At 53.0% G+C, this 17,157-nt stretch overlaps 1 protein-coding gene across 2 annotated transcripts in view; it reads right to left on the bottom strand.

Moving 5' to 3' along the window:
* Positions 1 to 13,795, bottom strand: part of LOC142905909 (dual specificity tyrosine-phosphorylation-regulated kinase 2-like) — a 98,199-nt gene extending 84,404 nt beyond the window's left edge. For both annotated transcript variants that reach the window (XM_076053141.1, XM_076053140.1), the window contains exons 1-7: positions 13,683 to 13,795; positions 12,902 to 12,941; positions 9,914 to 10,013; positions 8,473 to 8,633; positions 7,467 to 7,603; positions 3,013 to 3,159; positions 2,400 to 2,538 (exon numbers count right to left, since the gene is read on the bottom strand). In XM_076053141.1, coding sequence (XP_075909256.1) covers positions 2,400 to 2,538; positions 3,013 to 3,159; positions 7,467 to 7,603; positions 8,473 to 8,633; positions 9,914 to 10,013; positions 12,902 to 12,907 — 690 coding nt within the window. In that variant the 5' untranslated portion in view covers positions 12,908 to 12,941; positions 13,683 to 13,795. The remainder of the gene's footprint in view (positions 1 to 2,399; positions 2,539 to 3,012; positions 3,160 to 7,466; positions 7,604 to 8,472; positions 8,634 to 9,913; positions 10,014 to 12,901; positions 12,942 to 13,682) is intronic.
* Between the last annotated feature and the right edge of the window lie 3,362 nt (positions 13,796 to 17,157).

Here is a 17,157-nt window from a genome sequence, read left to right as displayed (position 1 = left end):
TACAGAACGTGAAGGACCAGTGGCATCTACATCTGCAGAATGTGAAGAACCAGTGGCATCTACATCTTTCGAACGTGACGAACCAGTGGCATCTACATCTACAGAATGTGAAGGACCAGTGGCATCTACATCTACAGAACGCGAAAAACCAGTGACATCTATATCTCCAGAACGTGAAGAACCAGTGGCATCTACATCTGTAACCAGTGACATCTACATCTGCAGAACGTGAAGAAGCAATGGCATATTAGTCTCCAGAATGTGAAGGACCAGTGGCATCTACATCTACAGAACGTGAAGAACCAGTGGCATCTACATCTACAGAAAGTGAAGAACCAGTGGCATCTACATCAACAGAAAGTGAAGAACCAGTGGCATCTACATCTACAGAACGTGAAGAACCAGTGACATCTACAACTACAGAATGTGAAGAACAGTGGCATCTGCGTCTACAGAACGTGAAGAACCAGTGGCATCTACATCTACAGAACGTGAAGGACCAGTGGCATCTACATCTACAGAACGTGAAGGACCAGTGGCATCTACATCTACAGAACGTGAAGGACCAGTGGCATCTACATCTACAGAGCGTGAAGAACCAGTGGCATCTACATCTGGAGAACGTGAAGGACCAGTGGCATCTACATCTACAGAACGCGAAAAACCAGTGACATCTATATCTCCAGAACGTGAAGAACCAGTGGCATCTACATCTGTAACCAGTGACATCTACATCTGCAGAACGTGAAGAAGCAATGGCATATTCGTCTCCAGAATGTGAAGGACCAGTGGCATCTACATCTACAGAACGTGAAGAACCAGTGGCATCTACATCTACAGAAAGTGAAGAACCAGTGGCATCTACATCAACAGAAAGTGAAGAACCAGTGGCATCTACATCTACAGAACGTGAAGAACCAGTGACATCTACAACTACAGAATGTGAAGAACCAGTGACATCTACATTTAAAGAACGTGAAGAACCAGTGGCATCGACGTCTACAGAATGTGAAGGACCAGTGGCATCTACATCTACAGAACGCGAAAAACCAGTGACATCTATATCTCCAGAACGTGAAGAACCAGTGGCATCTACATCTGTAGAACTTGATGAACCTGTGACATCTACATCTGCAGAACGTGAAGAATCAATGGCATATTCGTCTACAGAATGTGAAGGACCAGTGGCATCTACATCTAAAGAACGTGAAGAACCAGTGGCATCTACATCTACAGAAAGTGAAGAACCAGTGGCATCTACATCTACAGAAAGTGAAGAACCAGTGGCATCTACGTCTACAGAACGTGAAGGACCAGTGGCATCTGCGTCTACAGAATGTGAAGAACCAGTGGCATCTGCGTCTACAGAAAGTGACGAACCAGTGGCTTCTACATCTACAGAATGTGAAGAAGCAGTGGCATCTAAATCTACAGAACATGAAGAACCAGTGGCATCTACATCTGTAGAACGTGATGAACCAGTGGCGTCTACATCTACAGAACGTGAAGAACCAGTGGCATCTTCATCTACATAACGTGAAGAACCAGTGGCATATACATCTGCAGAACGTGAAAAACCAGTGGCATCTAAATCTACAGAACGTGAAGAACCAGTGGCATCTTCGTCTACAGAACGTGAAGGACCAGTGGCATCTACATCTGCAGAATGTGAAGAACCAGTGGCATCTACATCTTTCGAACGTGACGAACCAGTGGCATCTACATCTACAGAATGTGAAGGACCAGTGGCATCTACATCTACAGAACGCGAAAAACCAGTGACATCTATATCTCCAGAACGTGAAGAACCAGTGGCATCTACATCTGTAACCAGTGACATCTACATCTGCAGAACGTGAAGAAGCAATGGCATATTCGTCTCCAGAATGTGAAGGACCAGTGGCATCTACATCTACAGAACGTGAAGAACCAGTGGCATCTACATCTACAGAAAGTGAAGAACCAGTGGCATCTACATCAACAGAAAGTGAAGAACCAGTGGCATCTACATCTACAGAACGTGAAGAACCAGTGACATCTACAACTACAGAATGTGAAAAACAGTGGCATCTGCGTCTACAGAACGTGAAGAACCAGTGGCATCTACATCTACAGAACGTGAAGGACCAGTGGCATCTACATCTACAGAACGTGAAGGACCAGTGGCATCTACATCTACAGAACGTGAAGGACCAGTGGCATCTACATCTACAGAGCGTGAAGAACCAGTGGCATCTACATCTGGAGAACGTGAAGGACCAGTGGCATCTACATCTACAGAACGTGAAGGACCAGTGGCATCTACATCTACAGAACGTGGAGGACCAGTTTCATCTACATCTGTCAGAGTGCCGAGCGTCGAAGCGAGCGTCCGCGCCCCCAGCCTGCCCTCCGCTCACCAGCTTTATGTCCCCGTGGACGATGCCCCGGGACTTGGCATAGGCGAGGAAGCGGAGGATGCCCCTGGTGTAGGCCCTCGCGATGTCCTCGTCGATGTGCCCCTGCCCCATGTCTCTGAGCAGCCAATGGAGGTTCGTGCTGTGACGGGGAGACAGAGGCGTCAGCGATGCCCCTCTCTGTGGGTCTCTGTGGGTGGTGGTGTGGTGGTGGTGAGTGGGTGGTGATGGTGGTAGTGGTGATGGTGAGTGGTGGTGATGGTGGGTGAGTGAGTGGTGGTGGTAGTGGTGAGTGAGTGAGTGAGTGGTGGTGAGTGAGTAGGTGGTGGTGGTGGTGGTGGTGATGGTGGTGATGGTGGTAGTAGTGATGGTGAGTGAGTGGTGGTGCTGGTGGTAGTGGTGATGGTGAATGAGTGAGTGAGTGGTGGTGGTGTTGGTGGTAGTGGTGATGGTGAGTGAGTGAGTGGTGGTGCTGGTGGTAGTGGTGATGGTGAGTGAGTGAGTCGTGGTGGTAGCGGTGATGATGGTGGTAGTCGTGATGGTAAGTGAGTGGTGGTGATGGCGGTAGTGGTGATGGTGAGTGAGTGAGTGGTGCTGGTGCTGGTGCTGTTCGTACCTCAACAGCTCCATGACAAGGCATTTATGTCCTCGGAAGGAGAAAGTCTCCAGGACTCTGGCAACGTTGAAGTCCACGTCGCTACGGTGGCTCTGCAGCTCCATGGACATCTGCATCTCCCTCAGCTGGTTCTCCTCTTGCATGGAGCTGCGCGCGAGTGAGCGAGTGCACAGAGAGAGACACAGAGACAGAGAGACAGAGAGTTTAGACATAACGTAGAGGAGGGATGGTGGTGATGGTGGGGAAGGGTGGTGGTGGTGTGGGGGTGGTGGTGGTAGTAGTCGTGATGGTGGTGGTAGTGTGGGGGTGGTGGTGGTGGTAGTGTGATGGTGATGGTGGTGGTAGTGTGATGGTGATGATGGTGGTGGTGGTGGTAGTGTGATGGTGGTCCGGCAAAACAACCCCCTACCTCCGTGCGGTGCCGGACGGGCAACTCTGTCGTGGAGAGTGCTGTGGGGAGAGGTCCAATTTTGATTGGCTCCTCCCCTCATGGCATATGTGTCCACCACAGGGGCTAAACGGGGGCTCTGGACGGGTGCGAGGGGCTGGTAACCCCTCCACCTTCAATTAATTACCACTAAACCACGAGTTAAACTGAAATATGTAACTAATAAGCTTGTGCCGGAGGCCCCGGGGGGCCAGGCATCTATGACGTCTCCTGGCCAAACCCCAATTGGCGGAGCCAGGAGATTGAATATCTACCCTCGGGGCTCCTCCAGAAACAACGAAAAGTCATTACGGGTGGCCACGTGGAATGTTCGAACGCTCACTGCGGAGGAGAGGCTGCCACTCCTCTGTCGGGAGCTGGACCGGTACCGCCTGGATCTCTGTGGCATTCAGGAGGTCCGGTGGACCGGCTCTGGCTCCTGCCACCATGAGGGGTGGACAGTCCTCTACTCGGGGCAGCAGACTGCCAAACAACAGGGTGTGGCTCTTCTTTTGAACAAAAGAATGAAGGGGGCGTGGGAGCGTGGCGGTGAGGTGTGGGAAGCTGTAAGTCCCAGGCTACTTTGGGCTCGCCTTCCCATCAACCGGAGGCGAGGAATGGTGGTCGTCGTTACTTATGCCCCCATTGAAGATGAACATCCGTGGAGGGATGCAGGCAAAGCCGATGAGTCAGATGCCTTCTATGACCTCCTGTCGCAGGTGCTGGCTAAAGTGGCCCCTCGGGATAGAGTCATCATGCTGGGTGAATTCAATGCCCGAGTTGGTCATGATACTGGCACCTGGTCTGGAGTGATTGGAGGGCAGGGGCCAGATCAGCTCAATAACAACGGTAGGAGGCTGCTAGATTGTTGTGCAGCCCATGGGCTTGTAATTACCAACACGCTGTTCCGGCATCGGCGCATCCACACAACATCATGGATGCATGCCGGGTCCAAGCAAGAACATCTGCTGGACTACATAGTGACGGACAAGCGGATGCGAGCCCATGTCCTTGACACCAGGACCTACCGTGGAGCTGATCTGCCCCCTGACCATCGACTAGTCATCTGTAAGATGCGCCTGCCATTCTTCCACTCCGATGGTGGGTATTCACCCAGGACCCCATTCCAACCTAAAGTGGCCTGGTCTCAGTTATCTGATGAAAGTTGCAAGCGAGAATTTCATCATCGCTTGCGGCTGGGATTGGCATCGTCCCTGACTCCTCCTGATGTCGAGGATAAATGGGCGAGGTTTAGGACTGTGACTCATGCAGCTGCAATGGCTGCTTTGGGTACGCGGTCCAGACCTCCCCAGAGACCCTGGCTGACAGAGGAGGTGTTCAGGATGGTTGAGAAAAAGCGACAGGCCCACTGTCATCGGCTACAGAATCCCACGTCAGAGAATGAGGAGGCTTACCGCAGCCTTCACTCGGAGGTTCGGAGAGCCGTGAGGCGCTGCAAGGATGGGTGGTGGTCGCGGGTTGCTGAGGAGATGGAGTCTGCCTCAGTGGCCCGTGATCACAAATCTCTATTTAACTCCATCAAAAAAGTAATCTGCAGCGCCACACCTATTACCATCATTAGGGGAAAAAACGGTGACCCAATCTCCAACCCCCAGGAACAGGTTTGCAGATTTGCTGAGCATTTCTGTGAGGTCCTGGGGGAGGGAAAATCCCTCAGCCAGGAAAACATTGTGGCACAAAGTGAGGATGACCCTGCTGAGACTGCGGTGCCTCAAATATTGGAAGAAGTCACCCCCTGTGAGTGGCTGGCTGAGGTGCCATCTGTTGAGGAAGTACTGAAGGCAATCCGAAGTCTGAGACGAGGAAAGGCAGCGGGCAGAGATGATCTCCCAAGCGAAATGCTGAGGGAGGGCGGCGTTTGTGCACAGACTGCCCTATATGACATCATAACAACAGTCTGGACCACTGGACGGGTTCCGCAGGATTGGAAGGATGCCCTGGTGGTCCCCCTTTTTAAGAAGTGGGACCGCACAGACTGTAACAACTACAGGGGCATCTCACTCCTCAGTGTGCCGGGAAAGGTCCTGGCAAGGATTATTCAACATCGCCTTGCCAGGCACGCTGAGGAGAGGCTTGCGGAGTCCCAATGTGGTTTCAGGAAAGGGCGGTCCTGCACAGATGCCATATTTTCTGTCCGTCTGCTACAGCAGAGGTGTAGGGAATTCCAACAAGACCTACATCTCTGCTTTATTGACCTGGTCAAGGCCTATGATACCATCAGTAGGCCTGGGCTCTGGGTTGTTCTTCGTGCTTTTGGAGTACCTGACGCTCTGCTCATGATCATTAAGGACCTTCATGATGGTGAGCGGGCCCGGGTAAAACTACGTGGCCGGGAGTCAGAGCCATTCCCTGTTAACCTTGGGGTGCGACAGGGATGTCCTCTGGCTCCCCCATTATTTAACATCTATTTTGACCACGTAGTTCGTGAAGCCTGCAATAGCTGTACCGGGGGAATCTCCATATAGTACAGATATAATGGGAGGCTGATCGACGCCCGGGTGCGGTCAAGGGATGGCTCCCTATAGCTCAACCACGTTATGTATGCTGATGATTTGGTAATAGCTGCTCATTCAGAGGAGGAGTTGGAGACGCTGCTGCTGAGACAGGAGCGTGCCACTAAGAGGTGGGGCCTTACCATCAGCCCCATCAAAACTAGCACCTGCCTGGGTATTTTGTGCCATCGGACACTCCACCCCCACAACTCTCAATCGGTGATGGGGCAGTTGTGGAGAGAGTGGAGAGTTTCCCATACCTGGGCAGTGTGCTTATGACTGGCTCCAGTTTAACAGCAGAGGTCTCTCTCCGAATCAGTCGAGCGGCAATATATTTTCATCGGTTGCGTAACGCTGTGAGGAAGCTACCTGGTCTGTCGCTCCGCACTAAGCTTCAGGTCTTCTCAGCCACGGTCATTCCCTCCCTTCTCTATGCTTGCGAAACGTGGAACCCCTAATGGAACATCTTCGCCGGTTAGAAACATTTAGGCTGACCTGCCTACGATCCATCCTGGGTTTAACCAGACTGGATTGTGTGAGGAGCTCACAAATCCTTGAAAGATCTGGGCAAGGTCCCATCGGTGAGCTCCTCCGGCGGGGAAGGCTGCGATGGCTGGGTCATGCCGAAACAGCTTTTGTTCGGCCGGATTGAGGGGGCTAGGCGGGCGCGGCACGGGCTAGAGAAGAGATGGAGTGATGTGGTACAGGAGGACGTGGAGCTGAGTGGACTTGCCAATGACTGGTACCAGCGGTGTCAAGATCGGCCTCTGTGGAGGAGGCTCGTGAAGGACGCTACTGGGCAGTTGGAGGTAGTCGCCCTCCAACAACAACGGAGGGCGGAGGAGCGACACTCAGAATAACGAGCGGAGTGCCGGGTGGCTAAAGCACAGCAGGTTGGCACAGTAGGGGGCAAAGGTGGTGCATCAGCCAGTCATCTCAGTCAGTCCACCTGTGGCACCTGGGTCTGCCCCGTGACCTCCTGCCAGCGGGCGTTCGACACTTCACGTGGCCTCAGGGTGCACATAGCCTGGCACAAGCGTCGTGGTGACGTCACCGCCACTTAGTGGCGAATGGCGGTTGTTGTTGTTGTGATGGTGGTGGTGGTAGTGTGATGGTGGTAGTGTGGTGGTGGTAGTGAGAGAGGGGTAGTGGCAGTGGTCGTGATGGTGGTGGTAGTGTGATGGTGGTGGTGGTAGTGTGATGGTGATGGTGGTGGCAGTGGTCGTGATGGTGGTGGTAGCGAGAGAGGGGTGGTGGTAGTGTGATGGTGGTGATGGTGGTGGCAGTGGTGGTGGTGATGGGGGTGGCAGTGGTCGTGATGGTGGTGGGTGCTCGAGCGAGTCAAGTAAAGGATGTTTCAGCCATAGTTTGTTATTGTTGTCACTGTGAGTGTTAGCTCACAGTGACAACAGCAGTCCCATAGTTGGCCCATTGTTGTTGTTGACATCGTTGTTGTTGTTGTTGGTGCTGCTGCTGCTGCTGTTGACTGCACCGCTGCACCAGGGCCCACTCACTTGGAGGGCGAGGCGAGGATCTTGAGCGCCACCATTGTCCGAGTCTTGTGGTCCAGACACTGCACCACCACGCCCTGTCCGCCATGCCCAATCGTCTCGTTCAGCTCGAAGCGGTAGTAGAAGTGCTCGTTCTGGACCTTGCAGGGGTCACGAGGGAGGTCACGCGGAGTGGTCAGGGTGAAGGTCAAAGTGGGGTCACGGGGAGGTCACGGAAAGCATCAGGGTGAAGGTCAAATTGGGGGTCTGTGTGTGTCTGTGTGTGTGGGGAGTGGTGGTGCAGCGGTTAGCGTTACGCTGCGTTATCAACCTGGCGACCCGGGGTTCGATTCCCACTCACGGCCAACACCAACAGTGACGATTATCTGAACCGGTCCCGGGCCTCCCCTAGGTCGACTCAGCCTCAAATGAGTAGCTGGTGCGGTGTGTAAACATCGCCACTGGGGAGACAAAGGCGGTCGGGCGTGGTGCTGGCCACCCACCCCCTCGTGTAACGTTCTGGCCTTCATAGGTGCTCGCTAACAGCACTTGCCCCTACAGTCTGTGAAGGCTATATAGGGGATCTTTGTCTTTGTCTTGTGTGTGAGTCTCACAGGGATGTAGTTGTGTGTGTGTCTGTGTGTGTCGGTGTGTGTCTGTGTGTGTCTGTGTGTGTCTGTGTGTGTCTGTGTGTGTGTCTGTGTGTGTGTGTCTGTGTGTGTGTGTCTGTGTCTGTGTGTGTCTGTGTGTGTCTGTGTCTGTGTGTATGTGTCTGTGTGTGTCTGTGTGTGTCTGTGTTTGTGTGTGTGGCTGTGTGAGTGTCTGTATGTGTCTGTGTGTGTCTGTGTGTATGTGTGTGTCTGTGTGTGTCTGTGTGTGTCTGTGTGTGTGTGTCTGTGTGTGTCTGTGTGTGCGTGTGTGTCTGTGTGTCTGTGTGTGTGAGTCTCACAAGGATGTAGTTGTGTGTGTCTGTGTGTGTGTGTCTGTGTATGTGTGTGTCTGTGTGTGTGACTGTGTGTGTGAGTCTCACAAGGATGTAGTTGTTATCGTCGTCGTCATATCCTCCATTGGCCACGCCCCCTCGGCTTTCCTCCTCCCCCTCGTCCAAAGTAAAAAACCAAACCGCGTCCATGGCGGCGAGCTCCAGCTTCTGGCGCTTCGTCAGGGAAGTCTTGAAGATACGCTGGATCGCTGCACACGTGACAACAACAACAACATCAGCCACAACAACTGAAGCTATCAACTTGTTTTGTATACACAAACCGCGCTATGCCCCCCCCCCCCAAAGTGGCTGGTGTCATCATCATCGTCGTCATCATCACCGTCGTCATCATCGTCATCATCATCATCGTTATCATCACGTGGCAGACAAATGCTCTAAACGCATTTTTCTACAGACTCAAAGAGACCCACAGAGACTCATTGAGACCCACAGAGACCCACAGAGACTCATAGAGACCCACAGAGAGCCACAGAGACCCACTGACACCCACAGAGACTCACAGAGACTCACCAGAGACCTTTACTAATGCAGAGGAGTCAAATGGAAACGTGTCGTCAGGTGTGCCGTCCGGCGCGATGGCGTCACGAAACGTGACGTCATGCGCGCCGGGCGGCTCCATGACGTCACGTCTCCCCTTGGTATAAAAAGGGGAACCCCGTGACGTAGGCGGGGTCGTTGCTGGAGCCAGGGCTCGGAGTAGGGTGGAACGGGGGGAGCCAGGGGCAAGAGGGTAGGAGTAGGGGATAGCACAGCGTACAGGGCTGGAGGTGACCGCGCTCCTCGGTCGGCCGGGTTGGCTGAACCCACGGTCGGACGCAGAGGAGGCAGCACGGGGCAGCCGGCTGTGACGGGGGGGCTAGTGGGACGTAGCCCGGGACCCCTGGGGAAGTTGTTACACCCTCGTGTACTGTAATAAGCTTCGAGTAAACTTACGGCGAAAGCCCCTAAACCTCCGAGTCGTCGGGAACCCTTCAACGCTAATGTAGACCCACGTGGCGGTACAGGTTGCATCTACGAAAGTTAAACTTCTTTTTGGGTCTGGGTGTCTCTGTGGGTCTCTGTGTGTCTACGGGTGTATCTGTGTGTCTCTGTGTGTCTATGAGTGTCTATGGGTGTATGTGGGTGTCTATGAGTGTCTCTGTGTGTCTATGGGTGTCTCTGTCTATGGTTGTCAGTGTATGTCTATGGGTGTCTCTGTGTATCTATGGGTGTCTCTGTGAGTATCTCCCCGCTCAACATTTAGAGGAATCAACATCACCACGCTTGTATCCAAGTGTTATTTGGCTGCTGCTATGCATTTCGACAATGATGATGACGACGATGATGATGATGACGACGATGATGACGGCGATGATGATGACGACGATGATGATGACGATGATATCAGCCCACTTGGTTGAGCTGCTTTGATCTGAGCTGCCATCATTCTTAGACTTTGATGATTCTCCTGCTCCTCTCTCGTTCTTACCTTTGGGTGATTTGGGGCGGATTAACGTGGAGCTGGCGGTCAGCGCACTCCACCTGGTGATAGGCGGAGGCTGCCTCCCGCTCGGTCCAGCTTGCCTCGTCTACACGCACACAAATTCATACATACATACACAACAACAACCGCCATTCGCCACTAAGTGGCGGTGACGTCACCACGACGCTTGTGCCAGGCTATGTGCACCGTGAGGCCACGTGAAGTGTCGAACGCCCGCTGGCAGGAGGTCACGGGGCAGACCCAGGTGCCACGGGTCGACTGACTGAGATGACTGGCTGATGCACCACCTGTGCCCCCTACTGTGCCAACCTGCTGTGCTTTAGCCACCCGGCGCTCCGCTCGTTGTTCTGAGCGTCGCTCCTCCGTCCTCCGTTGTTGTTGGAGGGCAACTGCCTCCAACTGCCCAGTAGCATCCTTCACGAGCCTCCTCCACAGAGGCCGATCTTGACACCGCTGGTACCAGTCATCGGCAAGTCCACTCAGCTCCACGTCCTCCTGTACCACATCACTCCATCTCTTCTCTAGCCCGTGCCGCGCCCGCTTAGCCCCCTCAATCCGGCCAAACAAAAGCTGTTTCGGCATGCGGTGGCTGGGCATGCGGGCTACATGACCCAGCCATCGCAGCCTTGCCTACCGAAGGAGCTCACCGATGGGACCCTGCCCAGATCTTTCAAGGATTTGTGAGCTCCTCACACAATCCAGTCTGGTTAAACCCAGGATGGATCGTAGGCAGGCCAGTCTAAATGTTTCTAACCAGCGAAGATGTTCCATTAGGGGAGTCCACGTTTCGCAAGCGTAGAGAAGGGAGGGAATGACCGTGGCCGAGAAGACCTGAAGCTTAGTGCGGAGCGACAGACCAGGTAGCTTCCACACAGCGTTACGCAACCGATGAAAATATATTGCCGCTCGACTGATTCGGAGTGAGACCTCTGCTGTTAAACTGGAGCCAGTCATAAGCACACTGCCCAGGTATGGGAAACTCTCCACTCTCTCCACAACTGCCCCATCACCGATTGGGAGTTGTGGGGGTGGAGTGTCCGATGGTACAAAATACCCAGGCAGGTGCTTAGTTTTGGTGGGGCTGATGGTAAGGCCCCACCTCTTAGTGGCACGCTCCTGTCTCAGCAGCAGCGTCTCCAACTCCTCCTCTGACTGAGCAGCTATTACCAAATCATCAGCATACATAACGTGGTTGAGTAATAGGGAGCCATCCCTTGACCGCACCCGGGCATCGATTAGCCTCCCATTATATCTGTACCATATGGAGATTCCCCCGGTACAGCTATTGAAGGCTTCACGAACTACGTGGTCAAAATAGATGTTAAATAATGTGGGAGCCAGAGGACATCCCTGTCGCACCCCAAGGTGTACAGGGAATGGCTCTGACTCCCGGCCACGTAGTTTTACCCGGGCCCGCTCACCATCATGAAGGTCCTTAATGATCGTGAGCAGAGGGTCAGGTACTCCAAAAGCACGAAGAACGACCCAGAGCCCAGGCCTACTGATGGTATCATAGGCCTTGACCAGGTCAATAAAGCAGAGATGTAGGTCTTGTTGGAATTCCCTACACCTCTGCTGTAGCAGACGGACAGAAAATATGGCATCTGTGCAGGACCGCCCTTTCCTGAAACCGCATTGGGGCTCCGCAAGCCTCTCCTCAGCGTGCCTGGCAAGGTGATGTTGAATAATCCTTGCCAGGACCTTTCCCGGCACACTGAGGAGTGAGATGCCCCTGTAGTTGTTACAGTCTGTGCGGTCCCCCTTCTTGAAAAGGGGGACCACCAGGGCATACACACACACATACACACACACATACACATATACACACATATATACACATACACGCATACACACACATTCATACATACTTACACACACATACACACATACACATTCATACACACACACATATACACAGACATACACACATACATACACACATACATACACATTCCTACACACATACACATTCATAGATACATACATACACACACATACACACATACACACACATACATACACATTCACACACACACATATACACATTCATACATACATATATACACACACATACATATGTATATATGTATACATATATGGGTGGTGTTTGTAAGTGTGAGTGGTGTTCACAGGTGTGGGTGGTGTTTGTAAGTGTGGGTGGTGTTTGTAAGTGAGGGTGGTGTTTGTAATAGTGGATGGTGTTTGTAAGTGTGAGTGGTGTTTGTAAGTGAGGGTGGTGTTCGTAAGTGAGGGTGGTGTTTGTAAGTGAGGGTGGTGTTCGTAAGTGAGGGTGGTGTTTGTAAGTGAGGGTGGTGTTTGTAATAGTGGATGGTGTTTGTAAGTGAGGGTGGTGTTCGTAAGTGAGGGTGGTGTTCGTAAGTGAGGGTGGTGTTTGTAAGTGTGGATGGTGTTTGTAAGTGAGGGTGGTGTTTGTAAGTGAGGGTGGTGTTCGTAAGTGAGGGTGGTGTTTGTAAGTGAGGGTGGTGTTTGTAAGTGAGGGTGGTGTTGTAAGTGTGGGTGGTGTTCGTAAGTGTGGGTGGTGTTTGTAAGTGAGGGTGGTGTTTGTAAGTGTGGGTGGTGTTTGTAAGTGTGGGTGGTGTTTGTAAGTGTGGGTGGTGTTTGTAAGTGAGGGTGGTGTTTGTAAGTGAGGGTGGTATTTGTAAGTGTGGGTGGTGTTTGTAAGTGAGGGTGGTCTATGTAAGTGAGGATGGTGTTTGTAAGTGTGGGTGGTGTTTGTAAGTCTGAGTGGTGTTTGTAAGTGTGGGTGGTGTTTGTAAGTGAGGGTGGTGTTTGTAAGTGTGAGTGGTGTTTGTAAGTGTGGATGGTGTTTGTAAGTGTGGGTGGTGTTTGTAAGTGAGGGTGGTGTTCGTAAGTGAGGGTGGTGTTTGTAAGTGAGGGTGGTGTTTGTAAGTGTAGGTGGTGTTTGTAAGTTAGGGTGGTGTTCATATGTTGAGTGGAGGGGGCCACGCCTACCTGCATGGCGTTGCTGTGCTCCGTAAATCTCTCGGCGTCTCTGCGTGGAGAGTGGAGAGTGGGGAGAGTCAGGCAGAGTTCAGTAGAGGGCGATTGCACCGCTACCACGTGGACTCACATTGTTAGCACGGACTCACGCACCACAAACCCACATCCTCACCACGAACCCACCAACCCTCACCAAGAACCCACATCCTCACCACGAACCCTCACAACTCACCACAAACCCACATCTACACCACAAACTCTCACAACTCACCACAAACCCACATCCTCACCACGAACCCTCACAACTCACCACAAACCCAAACCTACACCACGAACCCTCACAACTCGCCACAAACCCACATCCTCACCACGAACCCACACAACTCACCACAAACCCACATCCTCACCACTAACCCACACATCAAACCAAGAACCCACATCCTCACCACGAACCCACACAACTCACCACGAACCCACATCCTCACCACGAACCCACACAACTCACCACGAACCCACACAACTCACCACAAACCCACATCATCACCACGAATCCACACAACTCACCACGAACCCATATCCTCACCACGGACTCTCACAACTCACCATGAATCCTCACCACGGACACCCACACTCACCAATAAGCCACAATAAGGACCCACACAACTCACCACGAACCAACACTCTCACCAAGAACCCACACAACTCACCACGGATCCACAACACGGACCCACACAACTCACCACAGACCCAGACAACTCACCACAGACCCACAACACTGACCCACACAACTCACCACGTCAATGGCTTCAGCAGAAGGTGCTCAGCGATTAGGATGATGAAGAATCTGAAGATGTCGACGCTAAAGACGAAAAAGCAGCCGCCTCCTTCACGTCCGTCTCGAACTGTGACGAGCCACGTGGCCACGTGACGTCACCGATGACGTTCAGTGCGAGGGAAGTGACCACGCCCACGCCAAGCCACGCCCACGCGGAGCCACGCCCCTGCCGAATGACGTGGTTAACGCGGCCACGCCCCCGGCAGCCGGGCGCCCCCAAATCTACAGCTTCTACTTCCGCTTCCGGGTCGGGACGAGTGGAGGCGGTGGCGGGAAAATCTGAACCCTGTCTGGGCCTCCTCAAGGTCGACTCAGCCTGAAGATGCCCACACGGGGCTCTGTGTGGTGAGTCTGTGGGTCTCTGTGTGGTGAGTCTGTGGGTCTCTGTGTGGTGAGTCTGTGGGTCTCTGTGTGGTGAGTCTGTGGGTCTCTGTGTGGTGAGTCTGTGGGTCTCTGTGTGGTGAGTCTGTGGGTCTCTGTGTGATGAGTCTGTGGGTCTCTGTGTGGTGAGTCTGTGGGTCTCTGTGTGGTGAGTCTGTGGGTCTCTGTGTGGTGAGTCTGTGGGTCTCTGTGTGGTGAGTCTGTGGGTCTCTGTGTGGTGAGTCTGTGGGTGTCTGTGTGGTGAGTCTTTGGGTCTCTGTGTGGTGAGTCTGTGGGTCTCTGTGTGGTGAGTCTGTGGGTCTCTGTGTGGTGAGTCTGTGGGTCTCTGTGTGGTGAGTCTGTGGGTCTCTGTGTGGTGAGTCTGTGGGTCTCTGTGTGGTGAATCTGTGGGTCTCTGTGTGGTGAATCTGTGGGTCTCTGTGTGGTGAGTCTGTGGGTCTCTGTGTGGTGAATCTATGGGTCTCTGCGTGGTGAGTCTGTGGGTCTCTGCGTGGTGAGTCTGTGGGTCTCTGCGTGGTGAGTCTGTGGGTCTCTGTGTGGTGAGTCTGTGTGTCTCTGTGTGGTGAGTCTGTGTATCACTGTGTGGTGAGTCTGTGTATCACTGTGTGATGAGTCTGTGGTTATCTGTGTGGTGAGTCTGTGGGTCTCTGTGTGGTGAGTCTATGGGTCTCTGTGTGGTGAGTCTGTGGGTCTCTATGCGGTGAGTCTGTGGGTGTCTGTGTGGTGAGTCTGTGGGTCTCTGTGCGGTGAGTCTGTGGGTCTCTGTGTGGTGAGTCTGTGGGTCTCTGTGTGGTGAGTCTATGTGTCTCTGTGTGATGAGTCTATGTGTCTCTGTGTGATGAGTCTGTGGGTCTCTGTGTGGTGAGTCTGTGTGTCTCTGTGTGATGAGTCTGTGGGTCTCTGTGTGATGAGTCTGTGGGTCTCTGTGTGGTGAGACAGTGGGTCTCCGTGTGGTAAGTCTGTGGGTCTCTGTGTGGTGAGTCTATGGGTCTCTGTGTGATGAGTCTGTGGGTCTCTGTGTGGTGAGACAGTGGGTCTCCGTGTGGTAAGTCTGTGGGTCTCTGTGTGGTGAGTCTATGGGTCTCTTTTTGATGAGTCTATGTGTTTCTGTGTGATGAGTCTGTGGGTCTCTGTGTGGTGAGTCTATGGGTCTCTGTGTGATGAGTCTATGTGTCTCTGTGTGATGAGTCTGTGGGTCTCTGTGTGGTGAGTCTGTGGGTCTCTGTGTGGTGAGTCTGTGGGTTTCTGTGGTGAGTCAGTGGGTCTCCGTGTGGTGAGTCTGTGGGTCTCTGTGTGGTGAGTCTATGGATCTCTGTGTGGTGAGTCTGTGGGTGTCTGTGTGGTGAGTCTGTAGGTCTCTGTGTGGTGAGTCTGTTGGTGTCTGTGTGTGGTGAGTCTGTGGGTCTCTGTGCGGTGAGTCTCTGGGTGTTTGTGGTGAGTCTATGGGTCTCTGTGTGGTGAGTCTGTGTGTCTCTGTGTGATGAGTCTGTGGGTCTCTGTGTGATGAGTCTGTGGGTCTCTGATGAGTCAGTGGGTCTCTGTGTGGTGAGTCTATGGGTCTCTTTGTGATGAGTCTATGTGTCTCTGTGTGATGAGTCTGTGGGTCTCTGTGTGGTGAGTCCGTGGGTCTCTGTGTGGTGAGTCTGTGGGTCTCTGTGTGGTGAGTCTATGGGTCTCTTTGTGATGAGTCTATGTGTCTCTGTGTGGTGAGTCTGTGGGTCTCTGTGTGGTGAGTCCGTGGGTCTCTGTGTGGTGAGTCTGTGGGTCTCTGTGTGGTGAGTCTGTAGGTCTCTGTGTGGTGAGTCTGTGGGTCTCTGTGTGGTGAGTCTGTGGGTCTCTTTGTGGTGAGACTGTGGGTCTCTGTGTGGTGAGTCTATCGGTCTCTGTGTGGTGAGTCTGTGGGTCTCTGTGTGGTGAGTCTGTGGGTCTCTGTGTGGTGAGTCTGTGGGTCTCTGTGTGGTGAGTCTGTCTGTCTCTGTTTGATGAGTCTATGGGTCTCTGTGTGGTGAGTCTCTGGGTATCTGTGTGGTGAGTCTGTGGGTCTCTGTGTGGTGAGTCTGTGGGTCTCTGTGTGGTGAGTCTGTGGGTCTCTGTGTGGTGAGTCTGTGGGTCTCTGTGTGGTGAGCCTGTGGGTCTCTGTGTGGTGAGTCTGTGGGTCTCTGTGTGGTGAGTCCGTGGGTCTCTGTGTGGTGAGTCTGTGGGTCTCTGTGTGGTGAGTCTGTGGGTCTCTGTGTGGTGAGTCTGTGGGTCTCTGTGTGGTGAGTCTGTGGGTCTCTGTGTGGTGAGTCTGTGGGTCTCTGTGTGGTGAGTCTGTGGGTCTCTGTGTGGTGAGTCTGTGGGTCTCTGTGTGGTGAGACTGTGGGTCTCTGTGTGGTGAGTCTGTGGGTCTCTGTGTGGTGAGTCTGTGGGTCTCTGTGTGATGAGTCTGTGGGTTTCTGTGTGGTGAGTCTGTGGGTCTCTGTGGTGAGTCAGTGGGTCTCTGTGTGGTGAGTCTGTGGGTCTCTGTGTGGTGAGTCTGTGGGTGTCTGTGTGTGGTGAGTCTGTGGGTCTCTGTGTGGTGAGTCTGTGGGTCTCTGTGTGGTGAGTCTGTGGGTGTCTGTGTGTGGTGAGTCTGTGGGTTTCTGTGCGGTGAGTCTCTGGGTGTTTGTGGTGAGTCTATGGGTCTCTGTGTGGTGAGTCTGTGGGTATCTGTGTGGTGAGTCTGTGGGTCTCTGTGTGGTGAGTCTATGGATCTCTGTGTGGTGAGTCTGTGGGTGTCTGTGTGGTGAGTCTGTAGGTCTCTGTGTGGTGAGTCTGTTGGTGTCTGTGTGTGGTGAGTCTGTGGGTCTCTGTGCGGTGAGTCTCTGGGTGTTTGTGGTGAGTCTATGGGTCTCTGTGTGGTGAGTCTGTGTGTCTCTGTGTGATGAGTCTGTGGGTCTCTGTGTGATGAGTCTGTGGGTCTCTGATGAGTCAGTGGGTCTCTGTGTGGTGAGTCTATGGGTCTCTTTGTGATGAGTCTATGTGTCTCTGTGTGATGAGTCTGTGGGTCTCTGTGTGGTGAGTCCGTGGGTCT

The sequence above is a fragment of the Petromyzon marinus genome, chromosome 59, assembly GCF_048934315.1.
Source record: "Petromyzon marinus isolate PM22_M1 ecotype Great Lakes invasive population chromosome 59, UKy_Petmar_22M1.pri1.0, whole genome shotgun sequence".
In the NCBI taxonomy this organism is placed as follows: Eukaryota; Metazoa; Chordata; class Hyperoartia; order Petromyzontiformes; family Petromyzontidae; genus Petromyzon; species Petromyzon marinus.
Note: the sequence above shows the minus strand (reverse complement) of the source record. Positions and strands in the feature narration are given on the sequence as shown.